At 52.1% G+C, this 16,613-nt stretch overlaps 1 protein-coding gene across 3 annotated transcripts; it reads left to right on the plus strand.

Moving 5' to 3' along the window:
* Positions 1 to 3,676: 3,676 nt before the first annotated feature.
* On the plus strand, positions 3,677 to 15,789 carry SLC25A19 (solute carrier family 25 member 19). 3 transcript variants are annotated; one of them, XM_047757623.1, is made up of 8 exons: positions 3,678 to 3,757; positions 4,229 to 4,281; positions 6,180 to 6,349; positions 6,730 to 6,885; positions 9,177 to 9,347; positions 10,904 to 11,087; positions 12,600 to 12,730; positions 14,988 to 15,789. In XM_047757623.1, exons 3-8 carry the CDS (start codon positions 6,218 to 6,220, stop codon positions 15,168 to 15,170), a joined length of 957 nt encoding a protein of 318 aa, XP_047613579.1. In that variant the 5' UTR covers positions 3,678 to 3,757; positions 4,229 to 4,281; positions 6,180 to 6,217; the 3' UTR covers positions 15,171 to 15,789. The 3 variants fall into 3 exon arrangements, with proteins under 3 accessions (XP_047613578.1, XP_047613580.1, XP_047613579.1); XM_047757622.1 differs by lacking the exon at positions 14,988 to 15,789 and having other exon boundaries at positions 3,677 to 3,757; positions 12,600 to 13,164; XM_047757624.1 differs by lacking the exons at positions 6,730 to 6,885; positions 14,988 to 15,789 and having other exon boundaries at positions 3,677 to 3,757; positions 12,600 to 13,164.
* Positions 15,790 to 16,613: the final 824 nt, after the last annotated feature.

Raw genomic sequence — 16,613 nt, forward strand, 5'->3', positions numbered from 1 at the left:
CCCCAGTGGTGAGTGAGTGTAGCACTTATGTTGAGGGGGAAAAAAGCAGAAGAGAAAATTTTGTGTGCCCAGGAACAAGTGATTTTCAACAAAGGTGTAAAAGGTAATTCAGCAAGAAAAAAAAAAAATAGACTTTTCTGGACTTCCCATTGTGGCTCAGCAGTAACGAACCCGCCCAGTATCCATGAGGATGTGGGTTTGATCCCTGGCCTCGCACAGTGGGTTAAGGGTCTGGCATTGACGCAAGCTGTGGTGTAGGTGGCAGGCATGGCTGGGATCTGGCGTAGCTGTGGCTGTGGTGTAGGCCGGCAGCTGCAGCTCCAACTCAACCCCTAGCCTGGGAACTTCCATATGCCGCGAATGCGGCCCTAGAAAGACCAAAAAAAAAAAAAAAAAGACTTTTCAACGAAAACAGTTTTCTAGGTATTGGAGTAAGGAAATATCCAAGCGGAGGGGGGGAAAGGGGGGGGGGGAGAGCAGAAGGAGATCATTCTGTGTCTCACAGCATACACTAAAATTAACCCCCAATGCATCAGAGACCTCGATGGAACACCTACAACTGTAACATTTCTATTGGAAAACACAGGAGAAAAATCTTTATGACCCTTAATTAGGCAAGAATTCTTAGGTATGATACCAAAAATATGATGCATAAAAGGAAAAATAATCAATAGATTAGACTTCATTAAAATTAAGAACTTAGGGGTTCACATCCCAAGGGGAAACAAATACGACCAGCATCCATGAGGACACAGGTTTGATCCCTGGCCTCGATCAGTGGGTGAAGGATCCCACGTTGCTGTGGCCGTGGTGTAGGCCAGCAGCTACAGCTCTGATTTGACCCTAAGCCTGGGAACCTCCATATGCCACAGGTGCGGCCCTAAAAGACAAAAAAGTTAAACAAAAAAAAAGTAAATAAATAAAATTAAGAACTTGGAGTTCCTGCTGTGGCACAGTGGGTTAAGAATCCAGACACAGTGGCTCAGGTCATGGGGGAGGCTCGGCTTGGATCCACAGATTGGCGCAGTGGGTTAAAGGATCTGGTGTTACTGCAGCCGCAGCATAGGTTGAAGCTTTGGCTCGGATTCAGTCCCTGACCTGGGAACTTCTGCATGCGGCGGATGGGGCCAACAAAAACGTAACATTTATAGGTCAATCAGAGAAATGTAAACACTAATTTGATATTTGATAATATTAGGAAGTTATTGTTTTGGGAGGTGGGTGACAGTTTTGTGGATGTATTTTTAAAAAGGGAACACTCAGGAGTTCCCGTCGTGGCACAGTGGTTAACGAATCCGACTAGGAACCATGAGGTTGCGGGTTCGGTCCCTGCCCTTGCTCAGTGGGTTAACGATCCGGCGTTGCCATGAGCTGTGGTGTAGGTCACAGACGCAGCTCGGATCCCGCGTTGCTGTGGCTCTGGCGTAGGCCGGTGGCTCCAGCTCTGATTCCACCCCTAGCCTGGGAACCTCCATATGCCGCAGGAGCGGCCCAAGAAATAGCAACAACAACAACAACAACAACAAAAGGGAACACCCCGCCTTTTTTTTTTTTTTTTTTTGAGTTGCAATGTTTATTTCAGGTTTATTTTTTTGTTTTTTGTTTGTTTGTTTGTTTGTTTCAGCCAGACAGCAGCGACCAGAACCGCAGCAGCGAGAACACAGGAATCTTGACCCGCTAGACCATCACTTGTCTTTTAAAGACAAGCTTCTAACACTTGTCTTTTAAAGATACATTTTGAGGTGTTCTCCCTGGTGGTGCAGCCAGTTAAGGATCCAGTATCATCACTGCTGTGGCTTAGGTTGCTACTGTGGCATAGGTTTGATCCCCAGGCCTGGGAGCTTAAAAATGCTGCAGGAGAGAATCCCCCCCCACCACCAAGAAAAAGATACATTTTGAGATGCTTACTGGTAAAAATCACATGATATCTGGCATTTACTTAAAAATAATGTTGGGGGTGATATAAGGGGGAAGAACAAATCTGTTTCCATATTGGATCTGTTTCTTCTACTTTATCCTTTGTATTCTAGTGCATTTGCTACAAGTTAATCACTACAGGGACGTTACCTCTAAGCTTAAATTATACAAGATCCCTGATCTCTGGGAACCCTGCCTCCCAGGTAATGAGAGTTAAGCTAAGATAGCTTTGTTGGAAGTTCCTGTTGTGACTCACTGGTAAGGAGCCCAACTAGTATCCATGAGGATGGGGGTTCGATCCTTGCTCGGTGGCTTAAGAATGCAGTGTTTCCAGGAGCTGTGGTCATGGGGGAGGCTTGGATCCTGAGCTGCTGTAGCTATGGCGTAGGCTGGCAGCTGTAGCTCTGAGTCGACCCCTAGCCTGGGAACTTCCATATGCCATGGGTGCGGCCCTAAAAAAGAAAAAATTGCTTTGTTCAGCTCCCAGGAAACCTCCTGACCAGGCCCATCTGTGTGACTGCTGGAAAGAAGAAATCAACACATCCCTTCTGAGGCTGACTGGAACCAGGAACTGTGTGACTCCCTCACCTTATAAAAGAAGCCGGAATTCTAACCCAGGCCAGACAGTTCTTTGGGACAAGAGTCCACCATCTTCTCAGTCTGCTGGCATTCTCAATAAAGTCATTATTCCTTGCCCCCATAACTCCTCTTTCATTTTTTTTTTTTAATTTTCCTCTTCCAATTTATTGGCTTGTCCTGCAGTGAGGCCAATAAATTGAGTCTGGACTCCGCACCAGTGGCACATAGCTGCTGGTATAGAGGAAATGAGACTGACCAAGGGTTGGTTAATTGTTGAAAGTCAGTAATGACTATATGGTGGCTCATTGAGCTGGTCTCTCTACTACTGCATATGCATGAAAAGATTTAAAATTGTGCAATAAAGGAGATCCTGCAGTGCCAAAAGGTGTTAAGAATCCAATGTTGCCACAGCTGAGATTTAGGTCACAGCTGAGGTTCGGATTCGATCCCTGGTCCGGGAACTTCCGTAGGCCACAGGACAAAAGAAAAAAAAAAATTAAAAATAGATATTGTGCGTCAAAATGATTGCACTAACGTAAAAAACAATTTATTTAAAAATCAGGAAGAAATACTGTCCTGCAAAACGCTGATGCTATTTGCGTAAGAAAGGTAGGATGAGTCATTTCCCCTTTATTTCTACATTTTCTGTAATATGTCTATGTATTTTTATTTTCCTAAGGGCAAACAAAACCTCTGTATTTTTGCCGTCCCCATCTTGGACTTAAAAACTCATCTATTCCCTCCTCCATGGCCTCCAGGCTTTGATTAAGCTTCCCGCCATCTTTTCCAAGTTTAGATTATCCGGATTCTGGAACTACGACGGTTTTGAGGAAAGGAGGTCAAGCCCAGAACGCCCTAAACTTCCGCCGGCCAGCGGGCTGATCTAAAGCGCGGGCCACACTGCACCGCGACCTCCAAGTGCGCAGTCTGGCTTGGGACCCGCCTCCTTCCAACGCGTGGGTTATATTTGCGCACGCGTGCGCCGAGGGACTACATCTCCCAGGAGGCTCTGCGCCTCGCGGGGTAAGGGGGCGGTGAAAACAACCTTGGTAGCGAAGGACTACATTACCCAGAGGTAACTTGAGAGGCGTTGGTCCAGGGGCGGCTTGCAACCATTGGTTCAGCGTCTGTCGGAAGCTGCGCGGTGATTGGTCCCGAAGCCCGTCGGTTCCTGCCAAGAGCAGTTAAATTTTGCTGTTAGCGTGCGTGAGGAGGGAGGGAGAGAAGAGCGCGGAGAGTCGTGCCGCGCCCTCTGAGCTGGGTGAGTGACCTTTACCTCCTCCCTCCTGGCACTTTTCTCGGGGACCTGCACCGTCGCTCCCCTGCTCCCCGGGAGGGGCCCACACGCGCAAGTACTCACGCGGGGGCCGGGACTGTACCCACACGTGTCACGTCTGACGTGAGAAGCATCTTCAGGGACGCAGGGAGCAAAATCCTGGACACGCCCCGGGCACTTCTACACGCGGGAGCCCACCTCGCGGGCGTCTTCTCTGACTCGGAGAGAAAAAACACGCTCAAAGGCACACGTGGACATCTGTGTCCACACGTGGGCACATCTGCAGAGACTCTCAGCTGAGCCCAGGGGCACACACGCTCACCGCGGGAGACCTGCATAGCTGCTGCAGTAGTAAAAGGGGGGTGGCTAAGGCAGACACCAGCGGCTCCCTATCTTCTGAATACTGAATTGTATCATACATGTAATCATATTTCATTTTTTATCTTGTCTCTTCAGATAAATATCAAGGCTTTTTGGTACAAGAAGGAAATTTTGAACCAGCAGAAAAAGTAAGGCCACTACTGAATTGTGATTTACAAGCCCTTTCACGTGTAAAAAAATTTTACCTTTCTTACAGAGCTTATCACACATGATATTTTGGATGTTCCTTCCAGAAATCTGGCTAGGCAGGGCCACCATCATTACCATTTTCCAGAAGAAAATGAAACCTGCTAGGGGTCCAATCGGAGATACACCACAGTCACAGCAACGCAGGATCTGAGCCGAGTCTGTGACCTACACCTCAGCTCAAAGCAATGGCAGATCCTTAACCCACTGAGCAAGGTCGGGGATTGAACCTTTGTCCTCATGGATGCTGGTCAGATTTGTCTCTGCTGAGCCATGAAGGGAACTCCCTTCTTTTTTTTTCTTATAAAGTAGTTTTCTATTTATTTATTTATTCTTAGGACCACACCCATAGCATATAGAGGTTCCCAGGCTAGAGGTCAAATTGGAACCGCAGCTGTGAATCTACACCACAGCTCACAGCAATGTGGGATCCTTAACCCACTGAGTGAGGCCAGGGATCGAACCCGCATCCTCATGGATCCTAGTAGGATTCTTAATCCACTGAGCCACAGCAAGAACTCCCTGAACTCAGGCTTCTTGATTTGAGGTGTAAGATTATGTCCAGCTGTACAGAGCGCCTACTTATAGAAATGCCCCCTTCTTGACAGCAGGGAACCAGCACTGCTCAGCGTGACCTTTGAGGTTGTGCAGAGAAGTTAGCGAGGAATGGGCACATTCCTGGCAAGGGTGGGGAGATTTCATACCATTAGACTTTTTTGGGGTGGCGAGGGGGGGCTATCCCTGCTGCGTATGGAGGTTCCAGGCTAGAGATTGAATTGGAGCTGCAGCTGCTGGCCTTCGCCTCAGCCACAGCAATGTCAGATCCGAGCTGCATCTTCGACCTACACCACAGCTCACGGCAACACCGGATCCTTTGACACACTGAGCAAGGCCAGGGATTGAACCTGCATCCCCATGGATACTAGCCAGATTCTTAACCCATTAAGCCACTATGGGAATTCCGCCACTAGACTTTAATAAGACATTGTTTTAAAGTACTGTGCTGATAGAGCCCCGTGGAAATGTCTGGTCAATTTCAAGGATGGATTGGAGTGCTACTTTGGTACTTTCAGAAATATTCGGGTTTGGGGCTGAGGGACTGGTACAGACAGAGTTCCAGGGAGAGTGAGTGGAGAAAAAGAAACAACAGTGGGGCGAAGGTGTCCCTGTGTGGGCCCTGACTTCCCTGTTACTAGAGGTGGTCAAAAAACTAGGTTATTCTGAGGTCCCTTCTGAAATTTTTTTTTGACCACGCCCAGAGCATTCAGAAGTTCCCAACCCAGGGATCAAACCTGTGCTATGGCAGCAACCTGAGCCACAGCAGTGACAACATCAGGTCGTTAAGTGCTAGGCCATCAGGGAACTCCTGACCTAGTCTTTTTTTTTTTTTTTTTTCCTTTTTAGGGCCATACCTGGGGTGTATGGAAGTTCCCAGGCTAGGGATCCAATCAGGGCCTATGCCACAGCCACAGCAACGTGGGGTCCAAGCCTCATCTGTGACTTGAACCACAGCTTGCAGCAACGCTAGATCCTTAACCCACTGAGTGAGGCCAGGGATCGAACCCATGTCCTCATGGATACTAGTCGGATTTGTTACTATTGAGCCACAATGGGAACTCCAAATGTCTGTTATGTAAATGTTGTAAAGAAGAGTAAAGCAGGATAAGCAGAGTAAAGGGATGGATAAGGGCGTTGCTCGCTGTGGGCTGTGGGCTGGTCGGGGGTGGGGGGCTTGCTCGCTGTGGGCTGGTCGGGCGTGGGGGGTTGCTCTGAGGAGTGATGGTTGAGCAGACACCCTAAGAACTTGCTCTGGTATTGACTCCGAGTCTCTTGCGTTTAGCTTGAAGCTGATGGACATTGTGTGGTCCAGGGGCAGGGATGGTGGGCTATGACCCCAGAGCAGATGGCAGGAATATCTCCAATCTCGAGGTGGCAGTGGCTGGATCTGTCTCTGGACTTGTCACTCGGGCGATGATCAGCCCCTTGGACGTCATCAAGATCCGTTTCCAGGTAACCTTCTCCCCCCTGTTCCGTGTAACGGGCTGCAGGACCAGTTCACTCTTTTTGGCCAAAGCAGTTCCTAGAGCTTGGGATTTTGTTAGGAAGAGGCCCTTTGTTACCTTCTCTGAAATTCTTTCTTTCCTTTTTCTTTTTTGGCTGCCCCACAGCATATGGAGTTCCTGGGCCAGGGATCAGATCTGAGCCACCGTCACAACCTGAGCTGCAGCCGCGGCAACGCTGGATCCTTAACCCGCTGTGCCGGGCCAGGGATCAGCCTGTGTCCCCGCGCTCCAGAGATGCCCCTGATCCCATCGCGCCACAGTGGGAACATCTGACATTCTTTCTTCTCACCCCACTGCAGTCCTGACTACTTCAGTTTTGATTCCCAGCTTCAGATTGAGCGCCTGTCTCGCAGTGACCCCAATGCAAAATACCACGGGATCCTACAGGCCGGGAGACAGATTTGGCAAGAGGAGGGCCCAACGGCGTTCTGGAAAGGACACATCCCAGCCCAGCTTCTCTCCATAGGCTATGGAGCTGTCCAAGTAGGTGGCAGGGGACCCAGCCAGGCCCCTGGGGTCACATTGAGCAATGGGGGAGCCCAGGATGATGATGGGACCTGCAGGGGCACTGCCCGAGGTAGGGCAGCAGGAGGCAGGCAGCACATTTCTCACTGATCTTGGCCAGAAAGCTACCTGACAAATGAAGAGAGAGTCACACTGAGCTCTGGCTCCCCCACTTTTGTCTCCCCACCCTGGGGACTTAACGACCCCTGAATATGAGGCGAGACAAGTCAGAGACTGTCTTGATGCCAGGCCCCTGGAGGGCTTGGCAAATGGCCGTGCAAATGCTCTTCCTTTTTCAAAATAGCGCTTTCACCTCTGTGCTTCCTTCGAGCTGCCCAGCAGCACTGTGAGGAAGGTGGAATAGGCATTTATATGAGTCACAGAGAGGTTAGGTGAGCTGCCCAAAGCCGCACAGCCTCTAGGTGGTGAGGCTGGGATTAGGATTTAGGCTTCTTTTCTTTTCTGGGGGGGCCTTACTGCATATGGAAGTTCCTGGGTTAGGAGTTGAATCTGAGCTGCAACTGCCAGTGTACATCACAGCCATGGCAATGCCAGATCTGAGCCGCATCTGCAACCTGCGCCACAGCTCATGGCAACACCGGATCCTTTTGGGGGCGGGCGCAAAGGAGAAAAAATAGCTTTATTGCTTTGCCAGGCAAAGGAGGGTCACAGCAGACTAATGCCTCAAAGACTGTGCCCCCCTTAGGAGAGACTGGGAGGTGGTTTGAGTTTGGGGAGTGAAAAATAGGACTGCAGATAAGGATCAGGGGAGAGGCAAGCTTGGTATTGTTTTCCAAGCTGGGGTTCAGGGGTCGGGTGGTCTTCTGTTGAGGTTCAGGTTCTTCATGTCTCTGTGCAGAAGGAATTTAGCAAGAGACAAAGTGGAAGGCAAGAAATCGATTTTTAAATTTTATTTTATTTTTTTGCTTTTTCAGGCTATGGCATATGGAGGTTCCCAGGCTAGGGGTCGAATCAGAGCTGCAGGTGCCAGCCTACACCACAGCCACAGCAACGCCAGATCCAAGCCTCGTCTGCAACCTACACCACAGCTCACGGCAACGCAGGATCCTTAACCCACTGAGTGAGGCCAGGGATCAAACCTGCAACCTCATGGTTCCTAGTCAGATTCCTTCCCGATGGGAACTCCCAAGAGATAGGTTTATTAAGATAGGACGCTTGTGAGAGATGCGAGTGGGCAGGCAGGCAAAGAGGTTCTGCCAACACCGCATCCGTAACCCACTGAGCGAGGAAAGTGATCAAATCTGCATCGTCATGGATACTAGTCAGGTTGGCTTCTGCCGAGCCACAAGGGAAACTCCTCCTCATGTATTTCCTTACCCTTTGAGTATTTGGCTCTGCTCCAAGTATAAGATGATATCTGAAGAGTTCCTGTAGTGGCGCAGTGGAAACAAATCTGACTAGGAACCAGGAGGTTGCAGGTTCCATCCCTGACCTTGCTCAGTGGGTTGAGGATCCCATGTTGCCATGGCTTTGTTGTAGGCCGGCAGCTGTAGCTCCCATTAGACCCCTAGCCTGGGAACCTCCATATGCCACAGGTGCAGCCCCAAAAAGCAAACAAAAAAGAAACACAAATAAAATGGTATCTGAGCTTTGCATAAAGTGATATGTTTATTGTATTGTCACTGTTCAAGAAATACCTCCTGGAGTTCCCGTCGTGGCGCAGTGGAAATGAATCTGACTAGGAACCATGAGGATGCAGGTTTGATCTCTGGCCTCCTCAGTGGGTTAAGGATCCAGCGTTGCCATGAGCTGTGGGGTAGGTCATAGATGCAGCTCGGATCCCCAGTTGCTGTGGCTGTGGCATAGGCCAGCATCTACAGGTCCAATTCGACCCCTAGCCTGGGAACCTCCATGTGCCTCAGGTGTGGCCCTAAAAAGACCAAAAAGAAAAAGTACCTCCTGGGAGTTCCCATTGTGACTTTGTAAGTTAAGAATCTGACTGGTGTCCTTGAGGATGCAGGTCTGGTCCCTGGCCTTGCTCAGTGGGTTAAGGATCCAGTAATGCTGAAAGCTATGGTGTAGGTCACAGACTGGCTCAGATCTGATGTTGCTGTGCCTGTGGTGCAGACCAGCAGCTGCAACTCCTATTCCACCCCTAGCCTGGGAACTTCCATATGCCATGGGTGCAGCACTAAAAAAAAAAAAGAAAAAGAAGAGTATTTCCTGGTCCTTAGGACTTGGCCCCACCTGAGTCATGGGGGGGTGCATTTAGGGGGCATCTGTCCATGACGTCACTCACTCTTGCACAGTTTTTGTCATTTGAGGTGCTGACCGAGCTGGTGCACAGGGCCAGTGTGCGAGATGCCCGCGACTTCTCTGTCCACTTCGTCTGCGGCGGCCTGTCTGCCTGCGTAGCCACCCTCACCGTGCACCCCGTGGATGTGCTGCGAACCCGCTATGCAGCTCAGGGTGAGCCTAGGGTGAGTGACTGGGCCAGAGAAGGGGCGCCTGAGGGGTGGAGGGTGTCCCGGGGCGGGGGCTCTTTCCTTAGATGGAACAGAGCTGAGGGAGCCTGGGGTTTTTCAGCCCATCTGTCAGCCCGTTCCTGTGCCCAACACCAGGCAGGGCGCTCACAGCCTCTCCGGGGAGACAGACCCTTCGGGGGAAGGCGGACAAATAGCAGACAGGGAGGGCATCTGGGAAGATGAGACCTGAGAGCCTCTGGCTGTACCACTGCGATGGTGGGTTGGGTTTCCACGAAGAACGCATTGGAGGAAGTGGATCACCGAGTCAGACCGGAGGAGGGACTAACCCTGAAATCGAGCCCACACCATAGTCTGTTTCCTGGACGTGTATACAAAAGAAGACCCTGGGATGTGGTTCCTGGGGAATGATGTTTTCCTTAAGAATTTGATCTGGGGAGTTCCCATTGTGGCTCAGTGGTTAATGAATCCGACTAGGAACCATGAGGTGGCAGGTTCTATCCCTGGCCTGGCTCAGTGGGTTAAGGATCCAGCGTTGCCGTGAGCTCTGTGGCGTAGGTTGCAGACGTGGCTCGGATCCCGCGTTGCTGTGGCTATGGTGTAGGCTGGCAGCTACAACTCCAATTAGACCCCTAGCCTGGGAATCTCCATATGCCTTGGAAGCAGCCCTAGAAAAGACAAAAAGACAAAAAAAAAAATTTCATCTGGGATAAGGTTAGAATAACTGGTTTCAGCTCTGCTGGGGTTTCAGCCTTTAGGAAAAGTCTATGAGAAGGAAAAGGGCAAGACAGTGTTAAGAAAAGGGAACAGGGAGTTCCCATGGTGGCTCAGAGGTTAACGGACCCGACTAGGAACCATGAGGTTGCGGGTTCAATCCCTGAGCTCCCTCAGTGGGTTAGGGATCTGGTGTTACCGTGAGCTGTGGTGTCGGTCGCAGATGTGGCTCAGACCTGGCGTTGCTGTGGCTGTGGTGTAGGCCGGCGGCTACAGCTCTGATTCAACCCCTCATTCAGCCCCAGCAACACAGGATCCGAGCCTCATCTGTGACCGACACCACAGCCCACGGCAACACCAGATCCTTAACCCCCCGAGCAAGGCCGGGGATGGAACCCACAACCTCATGGTTTCTAGTCGGATTAGTTTCCACTGCTCCATGGCGGGAACTCTGTCGTGTCCTTTTTTTAGATTCCACATGTGAGTGAGAGCGTTTGATGTGGGTGTCTCGCTGTCTGACTTAGCACAATCATTTCTCGGTCCATCCCTGTTGCTGTGCATACCGTTCTTCCTTTCCTTTGAATGGCTGAGTAATATTCCCCTGTGTGTGTAGGTACCACGTCTTCTTGATCCACTCCTCTGTCGACGGGCAGTTAGGTTGCTTCCACGTCTTGGCTGTCGCGAGTAGTGCTGCTGTGCACATGGGCGTCCGTGTGTCTTTTCGAGTCATGGTTTTCTCTGGACCCAGTGGCTGGTTTCTGGCGGAGGGGGAGTGTGCGTGGCGGGCTGTGTTCTCGGGCTAAAGCGACGTCGCTTACTCAAGTGGCACGTGTGGTCAGGTGTACAGAGCCCTGCGAGACGCCGTGGTGACCATGTACAGGACGGAAGGCCCCTCGGTCTTCTACAAAGGCCTGACCCCGACCCTGCTGGCCATCTTCCCCTACGCCGGCTTCCAGTTCGCCTTCTACAGCTCCTTGAAGCGCGTGGGCGAGTGGGCCATGCCCTCCGAGGACAAGACGGATGGTGAGCCCGCCCTCGCGGGGAGGGAATTGGGGCCTGTTCCTGAGCCCTAGCATCTCTTTCTTTCTTTTTTCCTTTTTTTTTGTTTTGTTTGGGTTTTTTTTTTTTGCTATTTCTTGGGCCGCTCCTGCGGCATATGGAGGGTTCCCAGGCTAGGGGTTGAATCAGAGCCATAGCCACCGGCCTACACCAGAGCCACAGCAACGCTGGATCCGAGCCGCATCTGCAACCTACACCACAGCTCACGACAACGCTGGATCCTTAACCCACTGAGCAAGGGCAGGGACCGAACCCGCGACCTCATGGTTCCTAGTCGGATTTGTTAACCACTGTGCCACGATGGGAACTCCCTTTTTTCCTTTTTTCAAAAATTATTAGAGTTGATTTATAATATCTCTTTCTGAGTCAGGTAGGAAATACAGTTTTCCTGGAGAAGCTAAGACACCACAGATCTCTGAGCTCCCCCTGCTCTGTCTGTAGTCAACAAAACAAACAAATCCTGAGTTCCCATCGTGGCCTAGCAGTTAACGAACCTGACTAGTATCCACGAGGACACGGGTTCGATTCCTAGCCTTGTTCAGTGGGTTAAAGATCCAGTGTTGCCATGAGCTGTGGTGTAGTTTGCAGATGTGGCTTGGCTCTGGCGTTGCTGGTTGCTGTGGCTCTGGTGTAGGCCTGCGGCTACAGCTCCGATTGGACCCCTAGCCTGGGAACCTCCATATGCCGCGGGTTTGGCCCTGAAAAGCAGCAAAAGAAAAAAAAGACAAAACAAATCCATTCGTTCAGATGACTTTATTTCTTCCAATTCCTGCCACACCCATCGGTGGCATGCAGCTTTTGGTCCTGGGTTTTGTGTCAAAGGCCCCACTTGCAAACAGCCCATCTTGCTTGTGGGTTGGGTTGGGTTGGGTTTGGGGAGGGCAGGGGTGGGGGCAGTTCTGTTCCCTCTCAATCCAGGAGCTGAGTCACATGGCAGAGCCCTAAAAGCCCTTATTGCCTCCAGCTGGGCCATTACTGCTAAAGGCTTGCACCCCTTCTGCCACCAGCCTGTCCAGTCTGCAGTCTGTTCTCACTGTTGTTGTTGTTGTTTTTTTTTTTTGTCTTTTTAGGGCCACACCTACAGCATATGGAGGTTCCCAGGCTAGGGGTCTGATTGGAGCTGTAGCTGCCGGACTACGCCACAGCCATAGCCACTCCAGATCCATGCCAAGTGTGCAACATACACCACAGCTCACGGCAACGCCAATCCTTAACCCACTGAGCGAGGCGCGGGATCGAACCCATGTCCTCATGGATGCTAGTCGGATTCCTTTCTGCTGAGCCACAACGAGAACTCCCGTTCTCATTCTTGCCGAAAGTAGCCGAGTCTGGTTCTCCCACTCCTGGATTAAATTCTTCTGAGGTTGAGATTGCCTGTGGGTTTTGTTTCATGGTGGAGGATTAGATCCCGGAACCTTGACGTTTACCTAGATTTCGTTTCTCTCATTTCCCGCCTCAATCACTTCTCTGGTTCAGGAAACTTCAAAAACCTGCTTTGTGGCAGTGGAGCTGGAGTCATTAGCAAGACCCTGACGTATCCCCTGGACCTCTTCAAGAAACGGCTGCAGGTCAGAGGGTTTGAGCAGGCCCGAGCCTCCTTTGGCCAGGTGAGCAGTCCCCCTGCAGACAGGGCTGGTCCTTGCCGCTTGCTGGGCACGGGAAGGAACCAGGGTCAGCTCCTGCCCCCCCGGCCCTCTTGCCTCCACCCTGTGCCCGGGGACCCCGGGGCACATGGAAGCCACAGGCAAGACCCTGCGTGTACTGGGCGCTGTGCAGAGATGCTGGAGGGGGCACAGTGTTTGCGTCTAAACAGTGTTTAGTTCAGTTTGGGACCAAGTGTTTACTGACAGAAGAAAGGGCCCAAGATATTAAAGAACAGAGAAAAGGAGGCTCACAGTGGGGCCCAGGGTGCTTTGCTTTTGCTTTTAGTAGGAGTTTCTGGAAAGGGGTGAGTTAAGTTTGATCAACCAAATTCTGTTTTAAATGCCCTAGAGAAGTTCCCGTTGTGGCTCAGCGGTAACAAATCTGACTAGTATCCATGAGGACATGGTTCGATCCTTGGCCTCACTCAGAGGGTTAAGGATCTGATGTTGCCTTGAGCTGTGGTGTAGGTCGCACACTCGGCGTGGATCTGGCGTGGCTGTGGCTGTGGTGTAGGCCGGCAGCAACAGCTCCAATTCGACCCCTGGCCTGGGAACCTCCATAGTGCGGCCCTGAAACCTAAATAAATACATGAATTACTTCTCTTGCCACTCAGAGAAGCCCTGTGGCAGGTACTCCCGTAATGTCAGTCGTCACTCCCGGTCCGCTCGTATTTTCACCAGTTGGGTTTTCCTCTGTTCCTTTCGTGCGGTAAGGGCTCCCAAGGGAGCAGATGGTAACGCGTGGGGAGGCAGGGGGCAAGGCTGGGTCATTTCCGGGCTTTTTCCTCTGGAACCTGGGACCCCGGAATGTCAAGGCATAAAGAAATGTGCCTGGCGATGGCAGAGGGGCAGGACCCCGCAGAGTAGGCAGCTCGGAGAGGAGGCAGCGCGTCTTCCTGGTGGGGACAAAGAAGTGGATTTGTAGTTGGAGACATTTTCTCTGTAGAAAACTTGAGGGAAGTGAGACAAAAAGATAGAAATCACAATGAAATCCAATACCACCCACCCAGAGAAGCCCTTTAGCTGTAGTTTTTTCTTTTCTTTTTTCTTCGTTCCTTTTTTCTTTTTCTTTTTTTTGCTTTTTTTTTTTTTTTGCTTTTTAGGGCCACACCCTCGGTATATGGAACCCGCCAGGCTAGAGGTTGAGTTTCGAATCGGAGCTGTAGCCACCAGCCTACACCACAGCCACAGCCACGCAGGATCTGAGCCACATCTGCGACCTATACCACAGCTCACGGCAACGACGGATTCTCAACCCGCTGAGTGAGGCCAGGGAGCGAACCCACAACCTCCTGGTTCCTAGTGGGGAATTCGTTTCCACTGCCCCAGCCACTGGTTTTCTCTGAGTGGCTTCGGTTTTGTTAGTCATTGTCTTTCTCTGACCTGCCTTCCTAAGCCCAACACCGCCAAGGTCCGATCCGCTGAGGTTTTTCTTCCTTTGTATAAATAGACGCAGGCACATTGTAACAGAAACGGGGTTACACACCAGGTTTTATCACCTTTTTTCCATTTACCAACTTGTCTTGAAGAGATGCTTTGAATTTGGGCAGGGAGAGCGGGTGAGAGCCCAGGACCGAGAGGGGAGGCCCTGCTCTCAACAGAGATTTCGCGCCAGCAGGCGTGGCTGAGGAGCGGTGGGGGATGAAGGCCGACTGGGGCCCAGGCCCAGGCCAGACGACGGAAGCCCTGGCCCCCAGGCTGCAGGGCTTCAGCTCGATTCTTTATCGCGTTGCTGTCATCCTCCTCGTCATCAGGAGTCCCTGAAGCTTCGGGAGGGGAGCAAGGCTTGAGCAGAGCTGTGCCTCGGGGACACGCGTCGAGCAGCAGTTTGCAGTCAGCTGGAGGTGGCCAGGCTGGAGGGGTGGCGCTGGTCAGGCTCAGAGCTAACGAGGGCCAGGTTCAGATCTGCTGCCCAGAGGAGACCGGAGGGACAGGGGCACGTCAGAGGCGCCTCTGGGCGGTGGGTCCAGAGCTCTCACTGGGTGCTTGAGAGTCCCTGGCCGTGGGAGCCTCCTGGGCAGGAAGCAGCTCTGTCCAGTGCTGATGTGCAGCCACTTCATCGGTTAAGGCTGCATTGGCCCAGTTGGAAGAGCAAGCATGAGGCTTATTCTGTCTTTTTTGCGTTCATTCCTGCCTCTGGCAAGTATTTCCGGGAGCTTGAGTGCCCCAGGCTCGAGAGAACCGAGTCCGTGTCCATGTCTCCATCGCTTTCTCTCCCCAGGTTCGAAGCTATAAGGGCCTCCTGGACTGCGCCAGGCAGGTGCTGCGAGAGGAGGGCGCCCAGGGCTTCTTCAAAGGCCTGTCCCCCAGCCTGCTGAAGGCCGCCCTCTCCACCGGCTTCGTGTTCTTCTGGTACGAGTTCTTCTGCAACCTCTTCCACCGCCTGAGGAAGGCGGACAGCTAGCCTGGACGGCAGGAAGGGTGGCCTGGGCCCTTGCCCAGAGACGACCTCCTGAGAGAAGACTCGATCCACAGTCTCGGGTTGTGCTGCGATCAGGTGCTGCCTGGTCCCTGCTCCAGGCCAGCTGTCCTGACCACAAAGAGCTGGGCAGGAGCCGTAACTCCACCAGCTCGGATGCCACCAGAAGGGCAGAGGCGTTTCTCCACGCGACAGCATTTTCCTCGGTTTGCGGGAACCTGACCCCGCCCGTCAGAAGCTGGAAGCTGCCGCCTGGCACAGACTCTAAGGGCAACAGCTGCCCTCCTGCGTGTCTTACCTTGTCTGCCCGGAGAACTCTCCCGGCTCTGGGCGGAGCCGCAGCCCCCGTGTGAGGCAGGGATCCAGCCCTTTCCAGGGTCTGGTCCCCACACTTGACTTCTCTCTCCCACCGACGCACTTAATAGACATCAAAGCTGGAAGCACGCTCCGTATCTTCCCTCCATCGCCCCATCCATCACATCCCTCACAAAGGAGGAGGGAAGGGAGCCCTGCTCTCCACTTCTAGTTTTTTTTTTTCCTTTTCTAATTTTACTTTTATTTATTCATTTTTTTGTTATTTTCCTCTTATTTTTTTTTTCCTACTTTCCTGAATTCTATTTTTCTCAGCATTTGCATCCCCCAGGCAGCTTTGCTTTTGCTCCTGGGTGAAGAATCCCAGCTGCATTGCTCCTTTTATAAACCCAGCCAGGCTCAAATCTTCATGTCTAGAAGGCTTCATTGGGCCTTCCTGTTGTGGCTCAGCAGGTTAAGAACTCAACTAGTATCCGTGAGGATGTGGGTTCGATCCCTAACCTCGCTCAGCGGGTTAAGGATCTGGCATTGCCATGAGCTGTGGTGTAGGTCACAGATGTGGCCAGGCTCTGGCGTTGCTGCGGCTGTGGTGTAGGCTGGCGGCTACAGCTCCCATTAGACCCCCAGCCTGGGAACTTCAATATGCTGTGGATGCTGTGGGAGTGGCCCTAAAAAAAGGTCATCATCACTTTCTCTCTCTGGGCAGGCCTGGCCCCAGCCCGTGGGCCTTGAGGGAAAGCAGATACTAAGCAGCCCTGCAGACAGTGGGGGGATGTGCTACGGGGAGGGGGGTGTGGGTAAAGGCAGCACCCCTTTTCCCTGGTCTACCGGGGATCATCCCTCTTTCACTGGGGGGCTGGGTCAGCTCTCCTGGGTGGGTGGGAGCCTACAGCTGAGCCACTGGGCAGCCGCTGCCCGCTCAGGGTCCAGCAAGGCGGCGTGTGCGTCCTCTGTAATCCCAGAAGGAAGGGGTTGGAGCAGGCGGCCTGGTGCGAGCACAGCTGGTGCCCTGGAGTCTTCAGGGCACAGGGGTTTGAGAGGTGAAGGAAATCTACAGAACATAACCACCACCTCCCCCCCAGGTCTCCTCACGCCCAGGCCCCCAGGGGAGCTCGG

Source organism: Phacochoerus africanus, chromosome 14, assembly GCF_016906955.1.
Source record: "Phacochoerus africanus isolate WHEZ1 chromosome 14, ROS_Pafr_v1, whole genome shotgun sequence".
NCBI classification, from domain to species: Eukaryota; Metazoa; Chordata; class Mammalia; order Artiodactyla; family Suidae; genus Phacochoerus; species Phacochoerus africanus.

Bases quoted from the DNA above. Each gene is read 5' to 3' on its own strand.
- SLC25A19 (XM_047757622.1), top strand. From the start codon at position 6,218: ATGGTGGGCTATGACCCCAGAGCAGATGGCAGGAATATCTCCAATCTC. The intron at 6,350-6,729 runs GTAACCTTCTCC...TTTGATTCCCAG, and splicing joins TCATCAAGATCCGTTTCCAG to CTTCAGATTGAGCGCCTGTC. The intron at 6,886-9,176 runs GTAGGTGGCAGG...ACTCTTGCACAG, and splicing joins TAGGCTATGGAGCTGTCCAA to TTTTTGTCATTTGAGGTGCT.